This window comes from Octopus bimaculoides, unplaced genomic scaffold, assembly GCF_046866305.1.
Source record: "Octopus bimaculoides isolate indiv1 unplaced genomic scaffold, ASM4686630v1 contig68, whole genome shotgun sequence".
Lineage (NCBI taxonomy): Eukaryota > Metazoa > Mollusca > Cephalopoda > Octopoda > Octopodidae > Octopus > Octopus bimaculoides.
Genome location: NW_028315318.1, coordinates 181,610 through 200,000, shown reverse-complemented (window position 1 = coordinate 200,000; position 18,391 = coordinate 181,610). Strand labels below are relative to the sequence as shown.

The window sequence follows — 18,391 nt, the reverse complement described above, 5'->3', positions numbered from 1 at the left end:
TTCGACAGAGACCCCCGATCCCTTATCTGGTGGTAAATGAGGAAACTAGGGATAGAAGAATGGTTAGTGAGAGCTGTGCGAGCCATGTAGAGGGACGCTGTCAGTAAGGTGAGGGTTGGCAACGAGTACAGTGAAGAATTCCCGGTAAAGGTAGGGGTCCACCAAGGTTCAATCCTCAGCCTCCTCCTATTTATCATAATTCTCCAGGCGATAACAGGAATTCAAGACAGGATGCCCTAGGGAGCTCCTCTATGCTGATGACATTGCTCTAATTGCTGAGTCACTATCAGAACTAGAGGATAAGTTTCAGGTGTGGAAACAGGGACTAGAATCGAAGGGCCTTAGAGTCAACCTAGCTAAAACAAAAGTCCTAATAAGTATGAAGGCAGACAAACCACAAATCCCTTCAGGTAGATGGCCCTGCTTGATCTTTAGAAAAGGCGTAGGTAGATACTCTATAAGATGTACCCAGTGCAAGCTATGGACACATAAGAGGTGCAACAATATCAAAGGAAGGCTAACTGGGAAGATAGTTTTTGTATGTGGCAGATGCTCAGGAGCAATAAACACTGGAAATGTGCAGAGAACAACTTCTGCCACACTACAGGGAGAAAAAAACTAGAAGTAGTTGACAGCTTCTGTTACTTAGGTGACTAAGTCAGTAGTTGGGGGTGGATGCTCTGAAAGTGTAGCTGCTAGAATAAGAATAGCCTGGGCAAAGTTTAGAGAGCTCTTACCTCTGCTGGTGACAAAGGGCCTCTCACTCAGAGTAAATGGCAGACTGTATGACGCATGTGTACATACAGCCATGCTACATGGTAGTGAAACATGGACCGTGACTGCTGAGGACATGCGTAAGCTTGCAAGGAACAAAGCCAGTATGCTCTGCTGGATGTGTAATGTCAGTGTGCATACCTGACAGAGTGTAGGTGCTTTGAGAGAAAAGTTGAACTTAAGAAGCATCAGTTGTGGTGTGCAATAGAGATGACTGCGCTGGTATGGTCATGTGGTGCGAATGGATGTGGATAGCTGTGTGAAAAAGTGCCAAACCGTTGTGGTTGAGGGAAACCGTGGAAGAGGTAGACCCAGGAAGACCTGGAATGAGGTGGTGAAGCACAACCTTCGAATATTAGGCCTCACCGAGGTAATGACTAGTGACAGAGACTTTTGGAAATATGCTGTGCTTGAGAAGACTCGGCAAGCCAAGTGAGACCATAACCCGTGGCCTATGCCAGTGGTGTAACCAGCCCACTTAGGCGTACTTTTCCTTCATTTGACACTAATCTCTGCTTGCGAAGACCTGTTGAGGCAAGTGAAATCGAAATCAAATTCCATGACAGCACCGCATGACTGACATCCGTGCCAGTGGAGCGCTAAGAGCACCATCTGAGCATGATCATTACAAGGGCCGCTGACTGGCCCCCGTGCCAGGGGCACGTAAAAAGCATCATTCGAGCATGATTGCTACCAACGTCGCCTTACTGGCACTTGTGCCGGTGGCACATGGAAAACAACATTCGAGCGAGGCCGTTGCCAGTACCGCCTGACAGGGCCTTGTGCCGGTGGTACGTAAAAGCACCCACTACACTCACCAAGTGGTTGGCGTTAGGAAGGGCATCCAGCTGTAGAAACTCTGCCAGTCCCCAGTCAAACTGTCCAACTCATGCCAGCATGGAAAGCAGACGTTAAACGATGATGATGATGATTATGATGACAATAACACAGGCGTGGCTGTGTAATAAGAAGCCTGTTTCTCAACTGCATGGTTCCAGGTTCAGTCCCACTGCATGGCACCTTGAGCAAGTGTCTTCTACTATAGCTTTAGGCCGACCAAATCCTTGTAAGTGGATTTGATAGACGGAAACTGAAAGAAACCCATCATGTATACATGTGTGTGGGTGTGTATGTATATATGTTTGTGTGTCTGTGTTTGTCCCTTCACCATTGCTAGACAACTGATGTTGGTGTGTTTACGTCCTCATAACTTAGCGGTTTGGCAAAAGAACTGATAGAATAAGTACAAGGCTTACAAAGAAGAAAGTCCTGGGTTTGCTTTGTTTGGCTAAAGGCAGTGCTCCAGTATGGCCACAGTCAAATGACTGAAACAAGTAAAAGAGTAAACATATATATATATAGAGTCAGCTGATGAGACTGAGATATTCTCAGTATAGAAAACACTTTGTAGTACTCAAATGGTTCACTCTTGGACCCGATGTCTTTTTAAGGGACCAATTCCACAGGGTAAAGAGTGGCTATAAGAGGAACCCAGGTGAGCAGATATGGAGGCAGTTATGCAGATAAGCAAATTAAATATAATAGCCCCCTCCCCCGAAACAGCTGTAGGACTTATAACACCTTACCTCTTCCCCTTTAATTTTCTCTATCATTTGTACTCTGTGTTAGTTCGATCTATTGATATATAAATGTCTATATATTTATTCTTAAATATTCTTTGTTTAAAAATCTTTAGTCTTTGCTTGCTTTCTTTTGACATCATCATCATCATCGTTTAACATCTGATTTCCTTGCTGAATGATCTGGTTGTTATCAACACTCTGTTTAAGCAGGAAAATAAATATAAAACCGCCTGGAAGCACCCAAGATCTAAACACTGGCATCTCATAGGTTACATCTTGATCAGAAAACATGATACGAAAGAAGTTTCTAACGTTTGGGCCATGAGAGAAGCAGAGAGCTGGACTGACCATCGTCCAGTGTGTGGAGAAATAAATTTTTTGATAATGCCTAAAAGTCGAGAGTCTGGTCCTAAGGGACCCATAAAGTTAAATGTTGCTAACTTCAAATTACCAAGCAACCTGCAAAGATTCCACAATTCTATAGAAATTATCAATCTTGACCCAAACAATCTATGGGAAGATTTCAAAACAAAAAGTTCGTCAGTGGGATTTAAATCACGTATGTCCAGTGACTGGTTCTCAGATAGATCAGCAGAAATTCATGATCTACTTTTAGAAACAAAACAAAACTTAAGCAATACACTTCTTTCTCAGTCCTTGAACCCCAACTCAAACGAAACTTACAGAAAGCTGAAAAGGAAAGTGCAGACTGCTCTAAGGGAAATTAAACAGGAATGGTGGAATGATAGGGCAAAAGGGGCACAAGAAGCAGCTAATAGAAATGATGCCAAGGGTTTGTACTCTTACGTTAAGGAGGCATATGGCCCCAAATCTTCTTCAATAGCTCCAGTGAGAACAGCAAATGGACGTTTGCTTCTGACTGACACCGCTTCTATTCATAAGTTCTGGTTACAAAATTTTTCTGCACTTTTGCAAAGACCATCATTCATTAATATGAGGATGATAGAAAAAATTGAACAACTTCCAGTTATAGAAGAGATGGCATTTTGAACCAACTCTAAATGACATTTATTTAGCTGTGAATAAAGCTGAATAACAACAAGTCTCCAGGGTCTGATGCAATCTGTGCAGAGGTCTTGAAACATGGGGTTAACAAAATGTTTGAACTCTTAAATATATTTGTCACTGTTGGAGAACTGAGAAAGTGCCTCAAGACTGGATTGATGCCATTTTAATCTCCTTGTATAAATCGGGGCCAAAGGAGCTGTGTGATAATTTTCATGGGATTTAGCCTTTGTCTGTGGTTGGAAAGGTACTTGCCCGCATTCTGTTAGAACATTTAAATACCTTCATAGTTCCAAATATAGTGTCTGAGTCTCAGTGTAGTTTTCGTTCCTCCAGGGGAGGAAGCTTTTGATACTGTTAATCGAAATGCTCTGTGGCTAATTCTACAGAAAATAGGTTGCCCAGAAAAATTTGTAAACATGATGAGGGCTTTGCATCAAGATATGAAAGCTAGAGTTAATTTTGGTGGTAGGCTCTCTGAATCTTTTGCTGTAGAAAATGGAGTAAAGCAAAGAGACTTTGATGCACCCACCCTTTTTGCAATATGCTTTGCTGTTGTGTTGTCACACACTTCTCAAAACTCTGAGGAGGGTATTTACATAAAATATCAAAAAAAAGGTAATGTTTTTCATCTGACCAGACTGAAATTCAAAATGAAGGTTTTCACTTCATTCATTAGGGATCTATAAACGCTGATGATTACAATTTTGTCAGTCATTCTGAAAGAGGCCTGCAATCTCTTGTATGTGCATTTGAGATGATTTTGGCTTGACCACTAACTTGAAAGAAAAAAAAACAGTTGTAATGTATCAATCTGCATGTGGTGCTGTTTGTAACCCCTCTGAAATTTTTGTTAATGGTTAGTTACTTGAGGTTGTTGATTCTTTCATCTACCTTGGAAGCTCTGTACAAAATGATGGAAATCTGGATACAGAAATACATCTGTGAATTGAAAGGGCAGCACAAGCATTTGGTGCCTTGGAGTCATGCGTTTGGCACCAGTGACATATAAATATCAATACAAAATTAGCTCTTTATAAATCGTTTGTCTTGGCATCACTGTTGTATTCTTCAGAAACACGGACATGTTATGAAAAACATTTTAAATTGTTAGAACAATTCCACCAAAATGCCTTCATCACATTTTAAACATTAAATAGAGTTCTTTTACTCCAAACACAGATGTCCTTGCATCTGCAGGTATCACCTCAATTAAAGCTATGATTTTGTAAACCCAAATGAGATGGTGTGGCCATATTGTTTGAACGGCAGATGAACGCACGCCCAAACAGCTGTTTTATGGTGGTCTTGTAGAGGAGAAACATTGTCGGCATAAACCTAAAAAAAGGTTTAAGGACGGCATAAGGACTACCATGAAGTCACTTGGAATGGAACCAGAGGACACAGAAATCTTTGCTTTGAATCAAGCTGGATGGCAAACAAAAGTGTGGGATGGAGTGAAAGCATTTGAAGAGGCCAGGATAATGCATGCAAGACTCAAGAGAGATTTAAGGAAGAATGCTACGATTGAGAAGGTGAATCACAATGACCTTTTTGTGTGCACAGTTTGTGACAGACGATGCCTTTCTTTTGCTGGGCTCAAATCTCATTTGCGAACCCAAAACAAACCGCCACCAACTATTGTGCCCCTCTATCTGTGCACACCTTTCAATGCAGTGTATGCCAAAAGGTCTGCAAATCTAATGGAGGCCTCAAAAAACATTTTAAGATCTGCAAAGAGCAGATCTTATCTGCAGCTCTTGGTGGTCCAAATCGGATATACAAACCCTGTGGATGTCTTTTAAAAACATTGTCTGGTTTAAAAATCGACATCAGATGCCATCATGGTTCTAAGGTGTAGGTACTGGAGGCGGTCAAACTCTGCATAAGGAGTAGACAACCACCATATATGTAGATATATATATATATGCATGTATGTATGTGTATATATATATATATATATATATATATATATATATATATATATATATATATATATATATATATATATATATATATATATATATATATATATATATGTACATTGACATCAAAATGAAATCAAATTACAATCAAATGGAATAGTAGTTGTGACCCCTGTGCCGGTGGCACGTAAAAAGCACCCTTTATACTCTCAGAGTGGTTGGCATTAGGAAGGGCATCCAGCTGTGGAAACATTGCCCGACCAGTTTGGAGTTGAGTACAGCCTCTTGGTTCCCAGACCCCAGTGGAACCGTCCAACCCATGCCAGCATGGAAAACGGTCGTTAAACGATGATGATATATGTGTATGTGTATATATATATATATGTATGTATGTGTATATATATATATATGTATGTATATGTGTATATCTATACTATAATGAAGAAAGCTGATTATTAATTAGGTATGTAACAATTACTATTAAAAGCTTGACCATCAGGAAATATTTTTATAAATTCATGTTTTAAAAAATTGCCTATAATTTCAATTTCTGAAGATTATTGAATTTTTTAAACTCCAAATTCTCACAAATTTAAATATTCATTACATTCACTGCATCCTATTCCTCGTAACTTCAAATATTTATTGCATTCACTGCGGAATAGATTTTAATGTTTAATAATAAACATTATCAATTCATTACAGGCAATATTTTACATTTTTATTTCTTGCTTGCCTCTATTTTCATTAATGGTAATTTAATAACATCCTATATAACTTTGATACAAGACACAATTTCAAGAATATTATCAGTTTCCAGAGTTTGTTAAATGAATGTTTTTGATAAATTGAAAATTCTTTAATATACCGGTATAATTTTTTTTTTTTTTTAAATGAAGAAGTGGTTTTGTTGTTACGGCTACTTGGAACGCTATAAGCCTTTCAATATGTCACAGATAGTGGACGTGTGTTTGTGTTGATTGACACGCCATGAATCTCATTATGTGTGTGTGTTTTCTGTATGCATGTATGTGTGTTGACTTCATGGAAGCCATGTATTTTTTCATCAAGAAATAACAAAAGTTGTGTTTAATCATTTAAATAGTGGTACAAATGTCGCAAAAATTTGTACTGCACTGCTGACGGTAAGTATGGAAATAAATACGTAAAAAATTAAGATAAAATATTCTTTTCCTGAGATATTTCAGTTACATACAAATATCCCTAGGGTTTTAATATTATCAAGATGCAACTGAAAAAGAAAATTTAGCAGCAAAGGCACAATGGCAGAGAGAAAGACAGGCAACTGAATCAGATGAAACCAGGGCAAAGCGACCGAAACAGATGCCTGAATATGCACGGAGATGCAGACATGGTTCTGTTTCTGCTACACATGACCGATTGGTTAGGGTATCTCGAGAGGAGAATATTCTACTTCAAATTCTGACACAATTCTTCTCACATGGTCAGCTGTACATTGCATTATCTAGAGTTCGAAAGAAGCCTAATGTGAAAATATTGGTTGAGAGAAATGGAAACAGTATGATTACTGACAACTGTGTCTCCAAGGAGAAACTACTTTGAAGCAAAATATGCTTTTTAGCAAGATTCAGTAAACAGAATCAATACATGAATTATATGTAAAGTAACATGCATTTGTGTGGAATTCAATTGTTTTGGCATATTTCAACACATGCCGAATGAATGATATCGTTATTTTAGGTCATTTCAAATTTGGGTATATTTGAAAAAGTAAGGAAACATCATTCTCATGTGTTCTCACAGTACTGGACTTTTGTTTGTGTGAGTGGATCTGTCCATCCTTCTATGCATAGCTATGTAAGTTCTACCAGTTATTAATGATAAATATGTATAAGAGATTGACTCTTTCAAAAAGAGAGATTATGACTTTGATAAAATAATGAAAGTAATACTTACTAAGCAAGTGAGCACTGTTGTACAAAGAAATAATTAGATGTAAAATATCATTAAAATGATTAGAATTGGGAACCAAATGTGGAAATATTATCAAGTGGCCAGCAGAGAACCGCCCAGGAGGGTGGTCTTTCTGCTAGTATATATATTTGTATGCATGTGCATGTATATATATATATATATATATATATATATATATACAGTTCTTAAATTTGACAGAAAGAGGGAGGCTGGTTCGCTGGTGTAAAGGTAACACACTTCGTCGCGTTAACAAAGGGAAGTGGGTTTGAGCCTCATGCAGATAAGAAAGCCTTCTTTTTTCTGTTGAAGGCTTGTATGCCCCGTTATTAGATTATTTTCCCTAGTCATTGCACAGTGAACGCCATAAGCTTTAACCCTTTTATTACTGTATTTCTGTTGAGATGCTCTGTGTTTCTTTCAATTACTTGAAATATAACAAAGAATTTAATAAATTAACTTAGTTATCATTCAGCTAGTGCTAGGAACATAAATTGTGACTAAGGTTTGGTGGAAGATTTTAATTCAGAACTTTTGAAAACAAGATATTTGTACTCAGAGCCAGAGCTGGTTTCAGCCGGGTTGGTAGTGAAAGGGTTAAGCTTATATAAAAATACCGTTATTATTATTTGCAGGTTTGTAAAATACAGCACCATATAACAAAACCGTTTGCACCAAAAGCATTGTTACCAACGTTGCCTTCCTGGCGCTTGTGCCAGTGGCACGTGAAAAGACATTCGAGCGAGATCGTTGCCAGTACCGCCTGACTGGCTCCTGTGCAGGTGGCACGTAAAAGCACCCACTACACTCTTATACCTTGAAGAAAACAGCACATACTCATAACTCCTACATAACAACATTATTAATAATTACACTAAAGATAGACCACAAGTTTATAATGACCATTAATAAAGAAGCAAGCATCATCGCTGCTAGGCTTAAATTAGATAAAAATATAGAGGTCCTCCCCAAAAAAGAGGCCTTTATAACTATTAAAGACCATAAAAAAACTTCCTATCTAATATGTAGACTTATTAACCCAGCAAAATCAGAAATTGGTGTTATTAGTAAAGAAATTTTAGGGAAAATCAATGCTAAAGTCAGAAATGCTACTAGTTTAGTACAATGGTTCAATAGTGTAGAAGTCATTGAATGGTTTAAAGCCATTAAGAATAAGAATAAAGCGAGATTTACACAATTTGATATTGTAGATTTTTATGCCGCTATCTCGAAGGAACTGCTCGATAAAGCCCTCACCTTCGCAAGCGAATTTATAGAAATTAGTACATAAGATAAGGATACAATCTTCCATGCTAGAAAGACTTTACTCTTCGGTGAGAATGCAGAGTGGGGTAAGACTACCGATACAGAGGGTGCCTTCAATGTGAGCATGGGGCCATATGATGGAGCAGGCATATGCGATCTTACTGGACTATTCCTTCTTGATATGTTAGGTAAAACTTTTCCTGGTATATATTTCACCATTTACAAAGATGAGGCTCTAGCTTTAACTACAAACACCAATGGACCAGCGCAAGATTAGTTTAGGAAGGACATTATCCAAATGATGAAAACATTCGATCTTAGTATAACAAGAGATACCAACCTGATGGTTGTCAATTTCCGAGGTGCATCTTTAGATTTAACTAAGAACACTTACAAACCCTATAGAAAGCCCAACGATAGACTTAGTTATAAAGAATAAAAAGTTTTGAATGGTACAACAATGCACTATAATACAAAAAATGGACTATATACATGTTGTAATTTAGTTATCCGATGATATTTCGGAATACAATTCCTTCTTCAGATATTCTTAGATGGAGTCTCTGCTATAAACTGTTTTCCAACGGCTTTTCTTTTTCAGAAGCGTCTCAGTAGTGGTCTCACGAAGCTCCTACCGGAATTCCTCATGAGAAGTGCGTGAGGTCGGCTTCGGACTTACCACAGCTGATATACACCAACTTTTGTCCATCATCGTAGACAACACCTACTTTCCTTTCCAGGACTATATATACAAACAGACAACAGGTCTCCCCATGGGATCCAGTCTCTTGGGCCTACTAGCCATCACAGAAATGAACCATCTGGAACGTTGAGCACTCAACATCTGCCGCTCATGCACCTTCTTCACCAGGTACGTAGATGACATCCTCATACTCACAACCTTCCGTGAAGAGGCTGAGAGAATATTCACGACGTTCAATAACATGGACATGAACATAAAGTTCACTATAGAACATCCCGACATCACTGGATCACTATCATTACTGGATTTCAAACTGAATATAACGGAAGAAGGGGAGATCCACACCGAGTTCTACAGGAAAGCAGCCAGTAGAGATATGTTTGTCCAATACAATTCAGCACTTCCACTCGGTGCCAAAATAGGATATGCCAGAAACGAACTTGCATGCATCCAAGACAAACGCAGCAGAACGGAGGACAAGGTGACCCACACTTCACGCTTCCTAGATATATTGAAAACCAACGGCTATCCTAGATCCATTGTAAATCGGCTTAAGTATCCAAGATGACCAACATGCTGAACACATAGAAAACCCAGTAACACATGCTTCCTTAAAATACCCCATTTTAGTGAGAGGATAACTACAGCCATCCAAAGAGTCATAAGAAGAGATGAGCTAGACATACAACTAGCCCACTCCAGCCCCTCTCTGAGAGGACACCTCGCAAAGAAACGAATAAGGGACAATAATCAATACACATTAACAAATTGTCTCATCCGTGACACAGATTTATGCCAACGACTAAATGTTGTGTTTAGAATACAACGTAACAAATGCAACAAGTTCTATGTGGGTAGCACAACAAGACCGTTATATGTCCACATAAAAGAACATCTGAACACGAGAGCCTCCTCCTTCAGAAAACATCTAGACAGATGCCGGAACACTGACAAAAGCATAACAGTCACAAGTGAGGCCAATGAAAGAAATTTGGGTAATTTAAGAATTAAGGAAGCTTTACTCATACACAGACTAGGACCCCAAATTAACAACAGGCTGGAGATTTGTAATCAATATATTATTTAGCTACATCTGGACATGTGTAGGTTCATTCTTAATAACATGCTCATGTATTGTTTATAACAAAAGGAAAGAAGAAGGGAAAAAAAGGGAAGCTGCATGTATAACACATAACTTAGAAGCAGCGCTACAGATGTACCAACACACACGAGATTGAAACATAGCCGAACCTCATGCACTTCTCATGAGGAATTCCGGTAGGAGCTTCGTGAGACCACTGCTGAGACACTTCCGAAAAAAAGAAAACCATTGGAAAACAGTTTATAGCAGAGACTCCATCTAAGAATATCCGAAGAAGGAATTGTATTCCGAAATATCATCAGACTATAGATAACTAAATTACAACAGTTATTATAGTCCATTTTTTTGCATTATAGTGCATTGTTGTACCATTCAAAACTTTTTATTCTTTACAAACAATACACAATACTTCGAGCAAACTATGATACTCTCCTAGACTCAGCTATATTAATGTAGGTTCCTGCCATCCCCACCCCCATAGTATTTAAGAATTTAGTTAAAAACATTAGCTAGAGAATTTCTAGCCTCTCCTCCAATATAAACATTTTTAATAGTGTTGCTCCAATATATGATAAAGCTCTAAAAGATAATGGCTTTCGTGAGGAAATAACCTATAAACCTGTTATTAGACTAGTAACAAAGAAAAGGAAAAATAGGAATAGGAAAATTATCTGGTTCACACCACCTTACTCCCCCGAAGTGACCTTTAATATAGGTAGATACTTTTTATCAATTATAGATAGACATTTCCCCATCAATCATAATTATAGGAAGCTCTTTAATAGGCATGACTTAAAAATAAGTTTTAGTTCTACTAACTTTAAAAATATAATTGCACACAACACACAAAAACAACAAAATGGAACTTGTATGATCGAGGCCAGCATTCATGAAGCCACCGTAGACTCTACAACCAATAAGAACATAGTTTTGTCAAAGAAATATGTGGGTCTCACAGAGGGAAATTTTAAAGCCAGGTTCAGCAATCACACCTTAAGCTTCAAACACTGGGATAAAAGGAAAACAACCAAATTATCCAGTTATATATGGTCCTTAAAAGTAAAAGGTGTAAATTTAAGATCCACTGGAAGATCTTGGCCAAATGTAAACCTTACACCAACAGCAGTGGAAAGTGCAGTCTTTGCGATATGGAAAGATGGCTTATCTTGAAAAGTTCTTTAGACCCCATTACATGTCTAAATTCAAGAACTGAACTTTTGGGGTCATGTCGACATATGGCAAAACATTTGTTACGTTTTTGGACCCCCACCCCCAAGATCACAAATAGAACTTGCTTTTTATATTATGTCCACATGCAAGCATTTCATGTCTTACCATTTCTTATATTTTTCTTATATATATTTTATTGCTTTATATATTTTTTCTGTATATTATTTTTCACCTTTTATATTGGAGTAATATGTGCATATATGCATGTTTTGTATGTATATTTACATGTTTGGACATATATACGTGTGTGTGTGTGTGTGTGTGTGTGTGTGTGTGTGAGTTTGTATGTATATGTACACGTGTGTGTCAGTATGTATATGGGAACGAGACTGGGCCCCAACTATGCGAACCTGTTCGTTGGCTACATTGAGGCCCAAATATTCTCTAGTTACACTGGTCCCACTTCCAAACTATATGGTCATTATATTGACGACTGTATCGGTGCAACCTCGCTCTTCCACGAATACCTAGACGCCTTCCTCTCTTTTGTTAAATCTTTTCATCCTGCCCTCCATGTCTCCTACACTATTTCCAATGCTTCCATCACCTTTCTAAACATTTCGGTCAGCATTCATCACTCCACTCTCACCACCTCCATCCATTACAAACACACAAACTCACACTCATACTTCAACTTCTCCTCCTCCCACCCTAAACACACCAAGCCCTCCATCCTCTATTCCCAATTCCTCTGTCTACGCAGACTTTGCAGTGACGACCATGAGTTTGAGACTCATGGCTCGCCACTTCATCCTACGTGGATATCCCCTAACCACTATCCACACCACCCTTGTCAGAGCACATTCCGTGGACCGTGCTTCTGCTCTCTCCCCTGCCGTCTCCTGTTTACCCTCATCTACCACCTCACCACCCTACCTCTCCAACACACCATTCGACGAGCCTTCTGGCGACTCCAGTCTGACCCTCCACTTCGCACATCTTCCACTCCTTCAAACAAGCCCACAACCTACGAGACCTCTTGGTCCACAGCCTCTTCCCTAACCCAACCTTCCAACTCAGCTTGTTTCCCTGCTCTTGCCCATGCTGCCACACTTGCCCTTACCTCTCCAACACCTCCCCCCCCCTCACAGGCACTCATCATCGACCCTATCATATCACTGACTCCTTCACCTGCACTTCTAGCAATGTCATCTACTGCATCTCCTCCTCTCTCTGTCCTTCTTTGTACATTGGTCAAATGGGACGCCACTTGGCTGACTGGTTCACGGAACACCTCTGAGACATCAGACTCAGCAACGGCACCCCGGTCACATACCATTTCCACTCTACCGGTCATTTTTTACAACACCTGTCTGTGTTGGGATTGTCCTTGCACAGGGGCCATCCAGACTCCCGTCTTTGCCGTGAACAGGGATTAATCTTCTCTCTTCGCTCTTTTGCACCACATGGGTTCAACTCTCCTCCCCTCTTCCTCAAACACTCCTCCTCCCTTCCTCTCATACCTACTTACTCCCACCCACCCACCCACCTCTCCTCTCTTGCTCTTCACTCCTACCCACCTTCTCCCTTCCCCCTCTCCCTTCATCGTCACCCCATTCCTCATCACCGCACCCCTATACAATCCAACTCCACCATCCCTATACATCCCATCCCATCCCTTACATCCCACTCCCATATACCCAACCCTTGTTCCCCCACACCACATCATAACACCCTGCACACACTAGCACTGAACACTCCCCAGCACCCACACCACCATCCACACACCTTCACATGCACACCTTAAGGTCACCAGCCTTCATCCACATAAACATTCATGCTCTCGCACACACACGCATGTGCACTTTAACTTTGGTATCACAACTACTTTATCATCTCCCCTTCTTCCTAGCTTTCCTGTGTGACCCCTCTGTCCAGCATTCGCCATAATAGATCACTAGCCAACATTTTTTTATTTTCTCTCCCTGTTTATTTCTGTGTTTCTTTCTGAGCGTAGGCTCAAAACATTAAAGACTTTCTCCCTTCCCAAGCGTTAAACTAATACATCTGTTTGTTGTTTACACATCTGTCTTCATCTTTTTTGTAAATTCTCACTATATATATATATATATAAACACACGTGTGTGTGTGTGTGTGTGCACGCACACATGTATGTATATAGATATATACATGTGTGCACATGCAGATTCAGTGAACAAAGTTTTACTTTCCCCACACTTATTGGAGTAATTTTCCTTTATTCAACAGGTCTTTTCATAGCGATTTTTGTTTTGTCTTAATAACTGATCAGATCCTGGAGCAGATTTCAACCCTGACATCCGAAACTCTGAGTCTTATTATGACAACCAACTAATTGTCACATATTATATATATGTATATATATGTATATATATATATATATGTATATATATATATATGTATATGTACATATATATATATATGTATATATATATATATGTATATATATATATATGTATATATATATGTATATGTATATATATATATATGTATATATATATATATGTATATATATATATATATATATATATATATATATATATATATATATATATATATATATATATATATATATATATATATATATTATTTTGTTTAAAAGAGTTCCAACTCTGTTTTTTATGTTTTATTTATATTCTTGTAAAATTAATGTGGGATATAGAATATTGAATATACAATATATAATATAAAAATGGATGGTACAATGAAATAAAGTATTGAATGTCTTATTGAATATATGGAATATGTCTTATTGAATAGATGAAATATTGAGTGTTCAATATAAAGGATTAAATATATAAAGGCGAATACGTATTTTCTATAACTTGTGGCATTTCATCATGGCTGGTATGACAGACTTCAACAGACTCATATATATATATATATATATATATATATATATATATATAGTATACATGTGTATGTGACTGTGTTAGTATCCCTTTGTCTTTTAATCACATGATATTTGTAAACAAGGATTACCATCATAATAATAAAAACATGTCTGGCCATGGGGCAATATTAGCTTCCTTGGTGAGGATTGGTGATAGGAAGGTCATCTAGGCATAGAAAATTTGCCTCAACCAATTCCACCTGAAGCATAGAAAAGGAGACATTAAAACGATTATTATTATTATTATTATTTAACTGAACAAACAGCAAAGAAAAGAAATGTGTTCAACAAGAGAGAGACAAAGTTAGATCTTATTAAATACCATTGTATAATAATGGGGGTAAAGAGCCCCTCGGTCATCAATGGCCATGGTATTGCACCTAGAAAGTTCCCCTCTGTCTATTAAAGAATCTTCTTCTAAATGATGGAATTGTATTGTTTCTTGGTATTGCAGCTGATAAATTACTGAAATTATATCACAGGTGAATTATATATATTTTGAACAAGAACATTTGTTGGATTAAATATGTTGTATACTTTATATTTATAACAGGTATTTTTGGTATACCCATAGAAAAAGGAACCGAATGTATAGTAGATACTATACAGTATTATCTTGATACTCACTCAAATTCTAAAATAAAACATATTTGTTTGATTGATGTACGGAAGGAAGTAATCAGAGCTTTTAAGCATCATCTAGAAAAGGTGTTTGGAATCAGTGAACGCAGAGGTAGGACTTGTTTGATATTTTAGTGAAAATTTAAATGGTCTCTTTCAGGTGTTAATTAAGATTTTTCCTCCTTCAGTCAACCTTTATCTGATTCCTATTATTGGTTTATGGGTAGAGCCATGGATTTGTGGTTAAAAGGCTTCATTTCTAACCATGTTGATTCCCAACGTAAGGCAACTCAAGCAAATCTCTTCTAATATGGCCCTGAGCTGACCAACGCCTTGCCAACTGGTTTGGGGGATGGAAACTGATACAAGGGCCCCTCATATTTGTATTGTGTGTGTGTTTGTATTCTTGTCTTGACATCATGTGATGGCTGTAAACGAGCATCCCCAGCATACAAATGAGGTTGTTTGTTTCGTGTCTTCTGTGGAAACCACGTCTGGCCATGGGGAAATGTTACCTTTGCTTGGAAACAGGTGAGGTTCAGCATCAGGAAGAGCATCCAGCTATAGAGAGTCTGCCTCAATAAACTAACCTGACCCATGCAAACAGGGAACAATGGATGCTACAACAAGGATGATGATGATGATGATGATGTTTAATGTATTGCTGTTGGTAAAATACTCTTGTCTCACTCTGTGAATCCTGTCTTGTATAAATAACAAAGGATAATTATAATTATTTATCTGATGCATTGTAAACATGACTATTGTTCATATTCTAATTAATATGAAGTCATAAATTGTTCAAAACAAAAAAAACGGCATTGGAGAGTTATCAAATTGTTGGATCGGGTGATGAAAGTCACAGAGAGGGTCATAGCCCAACTAATTAAGGAGAGAGTTAGTTTAGATGAGATGCAGGAAATAAACCTCTGTACCTAGCCAAAGATAAACCTCTGTACTTGGCCTTCATTGATATAAACAAAGCCTTTGATAAAGTCCCCCGATCCCTTATCTGGTGGTGAATGCAAAAACTAGGGATAAATGAGTGGTTGGTGAGAGCTGTTCAAGCCATTTACAGGGATGCTGTCACTAAGTTGAGGGTTCACAACAAGTATAGTGAAAAATTCCAGGTGGCAGTAGAGGTTCACCAAGGATCAGTCCTCTGCCCCCTCTTATTCATCATAGTCCTCCAGGCAGTAACAGAGGAATTCAACACAGAATGCCCCTGGGAGCTCCTCCAAGCTGATGACCTGGCCCTCATAGCAGAATCACTACCAGAAGTAGAGAAGTTTCAGGTGTGTCAGCAAGGTCCAGAATCAAAGGGCCTTTGAGTTTATCTAGAAAAAAACCAAAGTCTTAGTAAGTAGGAAGGTTGAGAAATCATAAATCCCTTCAGGTAGATGGCCCTGCTTGATCTGCAGAAAAGGTGTAGGTAGAAGTTCCATAAGATGTAACTGGTGCAAGCTATGGACACATAAGAGGTGCAGCAATATCAAAGAAAGGTTAACTGGGAAGATAGTTGTTGTGTGTGGCAGATGTATAGGGACAATAAACAGAAATAGAAATGTACAGAAAATAAACTCCATCAAATGCCTGTGAGGGATACCTAGAAGTAGTTGACTGCTTCTGCTATCTGGGTGAACAAATTAGCAGTGGAGGTGGATGCTCCAAGAGCATAGCTGCAAGAATAAGATTAGGTTGGGCAAAGTTCAGAGAGCTTTTACCTCTGTTGGTAATAAAGGGCCTCTCCCTCAAAGTGAAAGGTAGACTCTATGATACCTGTGTGCAAACAGCCATGCTATATGACAGTGAAACATGGGCTGTGACTGCAGAGAACATGAGAAGGTTTGAAAGAAATAAAGGTAGTCTGCTTCAGTGGATGTGAAATGTCAGTGTGCATGTGTGACAGAGTGTAAGCATCTTGAGAGCAAAATGGTGCACAAGAAGCATCAGATGTTGTGTGCAAGAGAGAAGAGTGCACTGTGTAAAAAAGTGCTGATCTCTGTCGAGGGGACGTGTGGAAGAGATAGACAAAAGATAGACATAGGATGAAGTGGTGAAGCATGATCTTCAAACATTGGGCCTGATGAAGGCAATGGCTAGCGACTGAGACCTTTGGGCAATATTCTGTGCTTAAGAAGACCCATCAAGCCAACCGAAATTGTAGTTGTGTCCGATACCAGTGTCACATAAAAAGTACCTTTCAAACGTCGGGCCACACAGAGGTGATACGTTTCTGAGACCTCTGGCAATTTACCAGACTTGAGAAGACTCATCAGGTTAATTGAAATCGTAGTTGTGGACGATGCTGGTGTCATGTAAACAGCACCCATTTCACTCTTGGAGTGGTTGGCATATGGAAAGGCATCCAGCTGTAGAAACTGTGCCAAATCTGACTGGAACCTGGTGCAGCTCTCCAGCTTATCAGTTTCAGTCAAACCGTCCAACCCATGCCAGCATGGAAAGTGGACGTTAAATAATGATGATGATTTACATTTTCTACTAATGATTCTTTAAAGAGAAATTTGTAGAAATAAGTGTTTTATTTTCTTATGTCCAATAATGTTGAACCAAGTTGTTTTTACGAGAGGTCATTTATCTCTGGAAGCCTTCTTCAACTGAATAACCAAGTTTCTTTCCTTGAACAGGTTACCCTGTTAGAAATTACTTATCACATGACCATCAGCCTGAGTCATGTGATGTGGTAAGCATGTAAATTGTGTGAAGCAGACAACACTGCCATATGAGTGATATATATACTTGAAAAAACAAATTATAAGAAAGGTTTTAAACTGCACCATTTATATATCTTTGATTAAAATTTTAAAGACTACATGTTTATTATGGACTTCTGGTCACACATGTGCAATGATATACAGCAACTGGCCTGAGCATTACCTGCACCATACCTATACCTGTGTGTCCCAAGGAATGTCTTTCCTTAAATTTTAAAGAAAAGCATATCATTTCTTAATGAGATTTTCTATAAATATGCTTCAGATAATATAAATTCCAATTCTATTGGAATTTGTTCTGTAAAAAATGTTTCAAAACAAACATCTGACATGCATCAGTATTTATGTCTGCTATCTCACCAATTTTTATTTTCATATTAAATTCCATTTTTATCGTAATATACACACTCCTAAAGGTATTTGTGGAAATTTTCAATCAAAAATAACCATCTTCCCAAAAGTTATGAGGAAACAAATTTGATTTGTGTGAATTTTCTGAAACTCCTCTCTCCACTCCCTCAAAAACATTTTTTTCACAGCAAATTCCCAACTTATTGGAATCTACACCATCTGAAGCATGTTTTAATAAATGTTTTAAGCA

General features: G+C 38.3%; 1 protein-coding gene across 4 annotated transcripts in view; it reads left to right on the top strand.

Moving 5' to 3' along the window:
- LOC149129307 (protein mono-ADP-ribosyltransferase PARP14-like) overlaps nt 1-18,391 on the top strand; it is a 66,615-nt gene that overhangs the window by 21,003 nt on the left and 27,221 nt on the right. For all 4 annotated transcript variants that reach the window (XR_016240043.1, XM_089346602.1, XM_089346601.1 and 1 more), the window contains one exon: nt 14,988-15,167. Coding sequence is in view for 3 of the 4 variants with exons in the window: in XM_089346602.1 (XP_089202728.1) it covers nt 14,988-15,167 (180 nt within the window). In the remaining variant the exon portion in view is untranslated. The remainder of the gene's footprint in view (nt 1-14,987; nt 15,168-18,391) is intronic.